The 10,334-nt window shown below is 44.1% G+C and overlaps 1 protein-coding gene across 1 annotated transcript; it reads left to right on the top strand.

Annotated features, from left to right (window-relative positions):
* The first annotated feature begins 595 nt into the window (after nucleotides 1-595).
* Nucleotides 596-10,011, top strand: LOC110503426 (arylacetamide deacetylase-like). Its single transcript, XM_036961872.1, has 5 exons — nucleotides 596-884; nucleotides 2,918-3,146; nucleotides 6,111-6,180; nucleotides 7,933-8,104; nucleotides 8,307-10,011. The coding sequence occupies exons 1-5, from the start codon at nucleotides 744-746 to the stop codon at nucleotides 8,925-8,927; spliced, it is 1,233 nt and encodes a 410-aa protein (XP_036817767.1). The 5' UTR covers nucleotides 596-743; the 3' UTR covers nucleotides 8,928-10,011.
* Nucleotides 10,012-10,334: the final 323 nt, after the last annotated feature.

Here is a 10,334-nt window from a genome sequence, read left to right as displayed (position 1 = left end):
ATTCAATTTATTTATCAAACAAATGGGGGTTTGGAAAAGTTGGTACTTTTCGCAAAACAATCCCCTCTGGTGGATGGAAAAGTGTCATCATTTTTTTTTTTTATATCCTTGATATTTAGCTTGAAACTTCAGACAAGGAAAAATGATGGATAGCTAATTAAAATTTTAAAAAATACCTCTATGAATTATGAATATACATAAATGCTTAAAAAAAAATCACAAAATGCGACGTTAGCTACCAAATATAAAATGTTAGGCAATTATTCAAAAACAACTACAAAAACGCAATTCCTTACCCAACAGGCTGTACAGGTGTAATGAACGAGTGTAAAAATGACCATAACAAGCGTTCTAATCACCTGTAAACACACATTGAACAGGTTTAATGAACGAGTGTAAAAATGACCCTAACAAGTGTTCAAATCACCTGTAAACACACACTGAACAGGTGAAAAAAAAATCACGTGTACAGAAAATGACATTTGATACTTGAAAAAAGCAAGTGTAAAAATGATAATAACAAGACGTGTTCCGGGTAAGACGTTTTGAACCTCTTGGCCTTCCATACGTCATGCTCGCTTATAAAGATCAGATAACTCTTAACACGTGCTTTCATATCTGGCTGGCTCAGTTCCAGAATGAATCCACTATAACGCTGTGCTCGGATTGAAGTGACTTGTTAATAAGCGAAACTGACACAGTTTCTGTCTGCTTTCTTCCATCAATAGCTGGGGACTCGTAAAATGCGGTTGAAAGGCATATTTTTACTCCTGTCTTTAGGAGCGTTCACATCTTATTATGTTTACCAGCCCATTCCAGACGAGATAGAGGAGAGATGGAAACTCATGTTGACCGACTGCTTCTTCAGAAGTCTCAGCCACCTGGTAAAAATACTTTGAGTTGATTAACGATGACCTATTACATTCGTTTTTGATTCAGAACACATTAGGCTGGTTTATTCTGTTGTGTTTTTAATATTGTAATTTTACTATCAAAGAGGAATCATACTTAAAGTTACGCTTCTCCGATGTGCGTGGGAGTCATGCGTAAAACTCATACATTTTTACATAACTCAATACTGTTTTTTTATGATGTTTGACTGGAATGAAATTGTTTTTGGCCAGTCCTTTGACACGGTACACAGCCTAGTTAGTAGCGTAGTAAATGGATTCCGCTGAGGTTGTTGGGTACATGCAGACATGCTGAATGACAGTCACACCAGATTATATTAGACGGTAATCCAGCTATTGTAGTCCTGCTCACCTGTTCTAATTATAGATCCTAATAAAGAAAATCGATGCTTTATGAACGGAGGAACCAGAGATGTTTATCGATTATAGATAATATGTAATTCGACATTGTTCAAAGTATGTATTTCAAATTATAATATATTATACAGAGAGAAATGTTTAAATTAGACTGAATTCCCCCCTGACTAGATTTCTTAGTATTATTATTATTTGGAGAAAATAATTCTCAATATCTCCATTGAACCGGGTCCAGATAAAAGTGTTGTCCAGAAGAATCAACTGCAATATTCTCTGCAAATTAACATACAGTATAAATAGGTTATCAAACAGACAATAATTCACTCTGTTCCAGTTGAGTGAAACAAATACATTTTGATTGAGGATCAAGGGGTGAACTTCTCCTGGTATTCAGTGAGCGATTTGTATGAATTTTTTACAATTGAATTATCCACGGTCATGCCTGTCTCTGTCCTAGAGCAAGGAAGGAGCCTTTACTGACATGTTTAGCTGGTGCATGGCACGCAAAGACATTAAATAACAACAGGACTGTAGATCCCCTCTGGTGGACAGCTTGGTTCATCTGGTGGACAGCTTGGTTCATCTGGTGGACAGCTTGGTTCTTCTGGTGGACAGCTTGGTTCTTCTGGTGGACAGCTTGGGGCCTTCTGGTGGACAGCTTGGGGCCTTCTGGTGGACAGCTTGGGGCCTTCTGGTGGACAGCTTGGGGCCTTCTGGTGGACAGCTTGGGCCCTTCTGGTGGACAGCTTGGGCCCTTCTGGTGGACAGCTTGGGCCCTTCTGGTGGACAGCTTGGGCCCTTCTGGTGGACAGCTTGGGCCCTTCTGGTGGACAGCTTGGGCCCTTCTGGTGGACAGCTTGGGCCCTTCTGGTGGACAGCTTGGGGCCTTCTGGTGGACAGCTGGGGCCTTCTGGTGGACAGCTGGGGCCTTCTGGTGGACAGCTGGGGCCTTGACTGTAGATCCCCTCTGAAGCTCACACGAATCAGGGGAAAGCCCTTTACTCCCCTACTTGTTCCTCTTGTTTGATTGCAGTTCATGAACATCTGATTACCTCAGATTTGAAACTAAGATGAATTTATCTTTATCCATATCTTTTTATCCATATTTCTCTCTTCCTCCTTCTCTTCCTCCCCCTCTTTCTCTCTCCCTATGTTTTTTGTCCTCCCTCACAACATCCCTTCTGAATGCCTTTATTCATTCTCTTCCCCTGGTCTCTTCCCCTGGTCTCTTCCCCTGGTCTCTTCCCCTGGTCTCTTCCCCTGGTCTCTTCCCCTGGTCTCTTCCCCTGGTCTCTTCCCCTGGTCTCTTCCCCTGGTCTCCTTCTGGTCTCTTCCCCTGGTCTCCTTCTGGTCTCTTCCCCTGGTCTCCTTCTGGTCTCTTCCCCTGGTCTCCTTCTGGTCTCTTCCCCTGGTCTCCTTCTGGTCTCTTCCCCTGGTCTCCTTCTGGTCTCTTCCCCTGGTCTCCTTCTGGTCTCTTCCCCTGGTCTCCTTCTGGTCTCTTCCCCTGGTCTCCTTCTGGTCTCTTTCCCTGGTCTCCTGGTCTCGTTCCCTGGTCTCCTTCTGGTCTCGTCTCTCTTCTCCCACGTCTCTCTGCTTTTCATCTCTCTCTACCTCTCTGCTCCAACATGCCTCTTCGTCTCTCTCTGCAGGCAGACTTCAGTGAGCTGCTGGGGTTGAAGGACTACATGGGGGTGATGATGTTCATCACGTTCGCTGAGCGGGTGGTGCCCGTGTCAGACCAACGTGTGCACGTTACGGAGGAGCTGTTTGATGAGGTGGAGGTGGTGGTGTACCAGCCCAAACTGCAGGGCGGCGACACTGAGCTGAGGAGAGCAGTCATATACCTGCACGGAGGAGGATGGTGCCTGGGCAGCGCCAGTGAGTAGCGGATTTACATGTGTATTTGTGATCACAGGTTGTGTCGATCAAGGGAGGAAATGAAAGGTGAATTGAATGGCAAAAGGATGTTGGAATCCAGCCAGCATAATGTAATGTCGTAGAGGTTCAGTGGGCTGAATGTCGGCACTGGGAATCGAGCCAAGAAAGAACCAGAGGCCCCAGCGATATGGGGGAGGGGAATGGGCAGGGAATATGCCAATGAAATACTGTCGTTTTCACTATAGTAAAAAAAAGTAGTGTTTTTACGGATATTACTGTAGTATTTACTATAGTATTCTACTGTATACTACAACATTCTATAGTAAGTACGAGACATGATTGAGCGATACAACAGTGTGTAGTGTGGTGTACACCGGTGTGTAGTGTAAAAGTGTGTAGTGTACACCAGTGTGTAGTGTAGTGTAAAAGTGTGTAGTGTACACCAGTGTGTTGTGTAGTGTAAAAGTGTGTAGTGTACACCAGTGTGTTGTGTAGTGTAAAAGTGTGTAGTGTACACCAGTGTGTAGTGTAGTGTAGTGTAAAAGTGTGTAGTATACAAGTGTGTAGTGTAGTGTACACCAGTGTAGAGTGTAGTGTACATTAGTGTGTAGTGTACACCAGTGTGTAGTGTAGTGTACAACAGTGTAGTGTGTAGTGTACAACAGTGTAGTGTGTAGTGTACAACAGTGTGTTGTGTAGTGTGTAGTGTACAACAGTGTGTTGTGTAGTGTACAACAGTGTGTTGTGTAGTGTACAACAGTGTGTTGTGTAGTGTACAACAGTGTGTTGTGTAGTGTACAACAGTGTGTTGTGTAGTGTACAACAGTGTGTTGTGTAGTGTGTAGTGTACAACAGTGTGTAGAGTGTAGTGTACAACAGTGTGTAGAGTGTAGTGTACAACAGTGTTGTGTAGTGTGTAGTGTACAACAGTGTTGTGTAGTGTGTAGTGTACAACATGGTTGTGTAGTGTGTAGTGTACAACAGTGTAGTGTGTAGTGTGTAGTGTACAACAGTGTGTTGTATAGTGTAGTGTACACCAGTGTGTAGTGTACACCAGTGTGTAGTGTAGTGTGTAGTGTACAACAGTGTGTTGTGTAGTGTGTTGTGTAGTGTGTAGTGTACAACAGTGTGTAGTGTAGTGTGTAGTGTACAACAGTGTTGTGTAGTGTGTAGTGTACAACATGGTTGTGTAGTGTGTAGTGTACAACAGTGTAGTGTGTAGTGTGTAGTGTACAACAGTGTAGTGTGTAGTGTGTAGTGTACAACAGTGTAGTGTGTAGTGTACAACAGTGTGTTGTGTAGTGTGTAGTGTACAACAGTGTGTAGTGTGTAGTGTACAACAGTGTTGTGTAGTGTGTAGTGTACAACAGTGTGTAGTGTGTAGTGTACAACAGTGTAGTGTGTAGTGTGTAGTGTACAACAGTGTAGTGTGTAGTGTACAACAGTGTGTTGTATAGTGTAGTGTACACCAGTGTGTAGTGTACACCAGTGTGTAGTGTACACCAGTGTGTAGTGTACACCAGTGTGTAGTGTACACCAGTGTGTAGTGTACACCAGTGTGTTGTGTAGTGTGTAGTGTACAACAGTGTGTTGTGTAGTGTGTAGTGTACAACAGTGTGTTGTGTAGTGTGTAGTGTACAACAGTGTGTTGTAGAGGTCGACCGATTATGATTTTAACGGCGATGCGGATTAATCTACTGTATTATTTAATTTTTGTATATTTATAATAATGACAATTACAACAATACTGAATGCACAATGAACACTATTTTAACTTAATATAATACATAAATAAAATCTGTTTAGTCTCGGATAAATAACGAAACGTTCAATTTGGTTTAAATAATGCAAAAACAAAGTGTTGGAGAAGAAAGTAAAAGTGCAATATGTGCCATTTAAAGAAAGCTAACGTTTCAGTTTCTTGCTCAGAACATGAGAACATATGAAAGCTGGTGGTTCAATATTCCCAGTTAAGAAGTTTTAGGTTGTAGTTATTCTAGGAATTATGACGCGTCGACTATTTCTCTCTATACCATCTGTATTTCATATACAGTTAAACTCAGAAGTTTACATACACCTTAGCCGAATACATTTAACAGTTTCTGACATTTAATCCTAGTAAAAAAAGTCCCTGTTTTAGATCAGTTAGTATCACCACTTTATTTTAAGAATGTGAAATGTCAGAATAATAGTAGAATGATTTATTTCAGCTTTTATTTCTTTCATCACATTCCCCAGTGGGTCAGAAGTTTACATACATTCAATTAGTATTTGGTAGCATTGCCTTTTTAAATAGTTTAACTTGGGTCAAATGTTTTGGGTAGCCTTCCACAAGCTTCCCAAAATAAGTTGGGTGAATTTTGGCCCACTCCAATTAACAGGCAACGCAGGACAAGCTAGTTAACCTTGTAATCAACCATGTGTAGTTAACTAGTGATTATGTGAAGATTGATTGTTTTTTATAAGATAAGTTTATTGCTAGCTAGCAACTTACCTTGGCTCCTTGCTGCACTCGCGTAACAGGTCAGCCTGTCACGCAGTCTACTCACGGAATGCAATGTAATCGGCCATAATCGGTGTCCAAAAATGCCGATTTACCGATTGTTATGAACTTTAAATCGCCCCTAATTAATCGGCCATGCCGGTCCACCTTTAGTGTATGGTATTCTACAGTTTACTATAGAATTAATTTACACTCTGTTCACCCTCCACGTCCCCTGAAGAACATTATGTTTAAGCTGTTCAGCACAGAGACCGTGGTGACCCTCCTGGTAACCAAAGGCAATCATTTGACTAGTGTTATGTTGTGCCTGGAATCTGCTGTGTGTTTGTTACTTTCCAGGACTACAAGAGTATTGAGAATGAGATGCTCAACATACTATTGAGTACGTTGCAGCTGTTGATGATATAATATGATATTAGATCTAGTCTCTGATGGCTCTCTGCTCTCCTCTCTGTGTGCAGGAATGGGACCATATGACCTCCTGGCTAGGCAGATGGTCATGGATCTTAACTCTGTGGTCGTGTCTGTAGAGTGAGTATATCTTTGCTGTGTATCTGACATACAGCCGGTGTTATGATATACATCTTATCTAACAGGCTGCTGTGAAAGCTCAGATAGGCCCACGATAAACATCTGCTTGTTTATACTTGGTAAAATTGTGAAAAGGCAGCTCTCGTTTGATTTGGAAGACATAAATACACACACTACCTTTCGCCATCTCTCTACTTCTCTCTCTTTCATGCCCTCTCCGCTGTGTCTCGCTCTCCTCTCTCAGCTTCGCTCGCGCCCCTCTTCGGGCTCGCGCCCCTCTTCGGGCTGGTACACCTCGCTTCGCTCCCCGTCGTTCCGCTCCCCTCGCTCCCCGTCGTTCCGCTCCCCTCGCTCCCCGTCGTTCCGCTCCCCGTCGTTCCGCTCCCCGTCGTTCCGCTCCCCGTCGTTCCGCTCCCCTCGCTCCGCTCCCCCTCGCTCCGCTCCCCCTCGCTCCGCTTCCCGTGCTCTCTCCCCTCTCGCTCTCTCCCTCCCTCGCTCCGCTCCCCTCGCTCTCGGTCTTGTTACCAGTAATAGTAATAAGCAGCTGGTTGAGAGAGTGAATTGGCTCTCCCTTAATCACAATATTGGATTCCTTCCCGCTAAATTCCTGTGGGTGTGTACAGTAGTACTAAGGGTGAGAGCGAGATAGTGTGTGTGCAGTCTGCCAGCCAAATTCCTGTCAACATTCCAATGCTAAAATGTTTTATTCTCTAAACTGCTTCATGTGTTCATGGGCTGAAGTATGACTTTATTATACAGTATCATTATGACTTGTCTTTTATCTCCACACCATCTAATGAAAAGCAATGCTCTTGTATCAGCTAGCCTTTGGTCCTACACAGCAGATAGAACAACCTCCTCATCCTGTATAATCTAATGTCCATTGCTCGTGTTTCTCGGCCCAAGCAAGTCTCTTCTTATTGGTGTCTTTTCAGTAGTGGTTTCTTTGCAGCAGTTTGACAATGAAGGCCTGATTCACACAGTCTCCTCTGAACAGTTGATGTTGAGATCTGTTACTTGAACTCTGAAGCATTTATTTGGGCTGCAATTTCTGAGGCTGGTAACTCTAATGAACTTATCCTCTGCAGCAGAGGTAACTCTGGGTCTTCCTTTCCTGTGGCGGTCCTCATGAGAGCCAGTTTCATCACAGAGCTTGATGGCTTTTGCAACTGCACTTGAAGAAACTTTAAAAGTTCTTGGAAGTTTTCCAAATTGTCTGACCTTCATGTCTTAAAGTAATGATGGACTGTCATTTATCTGCGTATTTGAGTTGTTCTTGCCATAATATGGACTTGGTCTTTTACCAAATAGACCATCTTCTGTATACCACCCCTACCTAGTCACAACACAACTGATTGGCTCAAACGCATTAAGAAGGAAATAAATTACCAATTTCCCTTTCAACATGGCACACCTGTTAATTTAGATGCATTCCATCTACCTCATGAAGCTGGTTGAGAGAATGCCAAGTGTGTGCAAAGCTGTCATCAAGGCAAAGGGTGGCTACTTTGAAGAATTTCAAATATGAAATATATTTTGATTTGTTAAACACTTTTTTATGGTTACTACATGATTCCATATGTGTTATTTCATAGTTTTTATTATTCTACAATGTAGAAAATAATAGAAATAAACCCCTGAATGAGCAGGTGTTCGACACTACTTTTGACCGGTAGTGTACCTCAGCTGGTACACAAACGTGTTTCCCAGGTGAGATGACCTGAATTCTATCTAACCCCTGTTTCTTCTCAGGTACCGCCTGGCCCCCGAGCACCATTTCCCCGTCCCCTATGAGGACGTGTACCGGGCGGTGAAGCACTTCCTCCAGAGCGGGGTCCTGGCCCAGTACTCTGTAGACCCAGGACGCATCGCTGTATCTGGGGACAGCGCCGGGGGAAACCTGGCTGCTGCCGTGTCCCAGCAGGTTAGCTGTGTGTGTGTGTTAAAAAAGCAGTATTATCTATCCACTGTTTTGATCGTAAATAGGTGAGATTAGGAGGAACCATCCAAGGCTGCAGTACAGTACAGACCACTAGTTCTAATGGTCCTGTGTGTGTGTGTGTGTGTGTGTGTGTGTGTGTGTGTGTGTGTGTGTGTGTGTGTGTGTGTGTGGGGTGTGTGTCCAGCTGCAGCAGGATCCAGAACAGCAGTTGCAGCTGAAGGTCCAGGCCCTGCTCTACCCTGTGCTGCAGGCTCTGGACCTCAATACCCCGTCCTACCAGCAGAACCAGAACATGCCTATCCTGCCCCGTACCCTAATGGTGCGCTTCTGGAGCGAGTACTTCACCAGCGACAAGACCTTCTTCAGGGCCATGATGACCAACACTCACAACAGCCCAGATTCCGCTGCTCTGCTCAAATTCGTCAACTGGAGTGCCTTCCTGCCAGAGTCCTACCGGGGCAAGTACAACTACAGCGCTCCGGTCGTGGCGTTGTCGGTGGGAGGGGTGGGGTCGGACGGGCCATCGCGCTCCATCGCTGACCCCCGGGCCTCGCCCCTGCTGGTCCCGGATGCCGTTCTACGCTCGCTACCCAAGGCCTACGTTCTGACGTGTGAGTACGACGTGCTGAGGGACGACGGGGTGATGTATGCCGCGCGCCTGCGTCGCGCCGGAGTCGAGGTGACTCACGAACACTACGCCGGAGGTTTCCACGGCGCCCTCATGTTCACCATGTGGCCAACCGACTTCCTGATTGGACGCACGATGACGGAGAACTTAATCAGATGGCTGCAGCATAACTTGTAGAAAACAGAAAAATTAGTTATGGTGTTTCAATGTTCATTCCTGTTTCCCATAGCAACCCTGCACCCCTTATGTGCTACTGTACTTTACGTTTTGTCTCTTTTGTTGTTTTTACTCATCTTTTGTTATTCTTTTTTTTAAACAAACTAAAGCACTGTCTGTTTGTAAATCTAAAGGGCACCTACTAAGGGTTTTTGCACTCTGATACTACATCCCCACAACAGTACCAGATGCCAGTCAAAAACTGGTTAGCCTGGATTTTCCAATCACCAAGGAAACCAATGAGGCAGAACATGAGGCAGACGCAACTGATGCCAGATACAAGACGTTTGATGAAGCCAAGTGTTGTACATTTCACGTTGGACATCTGGTTCTGCAGCTGAATTCACTATAATAGCCCGAGTGTTCTATTAGCAGAGTCCCTACGGTCACAGGGAGAAAGACGAGGACGAATCGTAGTTTGGTGTAGTCTTTTAGAATTGAGTGGGTATGGATATATTGTTTGTCGAGGACCAGTCCAGATTACTAGGGAGGAACATTGTTGTCTTCTCGAGTTCTTCTCATCCCCTAAATGCCTGTTAGGCTCAGTGATCATGTGAGGTGTACTGAGCCTGTTGTCTTCCCACCTTTCTGTCTCAAACTGCCTGCCCTGTGACATGGAAGGACCAACATGAGAGAAAAGGGGAAGGACAAGGGGTTAAGGAACCCACCCCCCTACAGCATGTCAGGCTAGAGGTATTTTTGTAGTCTGAGCATGTAGCTGTTATTGAGGTTGAACAGAACTGCAGTTGAAAGTAGTAGCTCAGAGCTGCAGGTCTCCCTATCGGTTCCCCAGCTGACACTCCTCCTGTAACAGAAAAATATTTTTTTGGGGGAAACGAAGCTCCGTGTTCTTTATCATGGGATGAATCAGACTTGATGACTTGCACATATAATATAGACTTCTAATCTGAGATACTATTTTGTTTTGCTTCAGTATTCACCTTACACATCCTTGTAAATATCACGACTGTCATGTGTAGTGTTTTTGTTTTTCATGTGAAATACAGAGAATTGAATACGTGCATAATAAAATGACCTCACCTGATGGTCTGCTTCCCATTCTATCTCCATAGACAAACATTGGCAGTAGAATGGCCTGTACTGAAGAGCTCAGTTACTTTCAATATGGCACCTTTTTTGAATGAGTTAAAAACCAAACTAGTTGTTTGTAAGAGACAGCGAGAGGTATGGAGAGAGGAAGCAAAAGCCAAGAAAAATACACAACGTTACTTTATAAGGACTGAATTCTAACATAATTCTGCCAAGCTTGATACAGCTTCAATTAGCACTGACGTGTCAAGTGAGAGGTGTCAAAGCCCATTAGCCCAACAATGGCAGGAGAGTGTCAGTCTACTCCAACCAAATGGA

The sequence above is a fragment of the Oncorhynchus mykiss genome, chromosome 24, assembly GCF_013265735.2.
Source record: "Oncorhynchus mykiss isolate Arlee chromosome 24, USDA_OmykA_1.1, whole genome shotgun sequence".
NCBI classification, from domain to species: Eukaryota; Metazoa; Chordata; class Actinopteri; order Salmoniformes; family Salmonidae; genus Oncorhynchus; species Oncorhynchus mykiss.
Note: the sequence above shows the minus strand (reverse complement) of the source record. Positions and strands in the feature narration are given on the sequence as shown.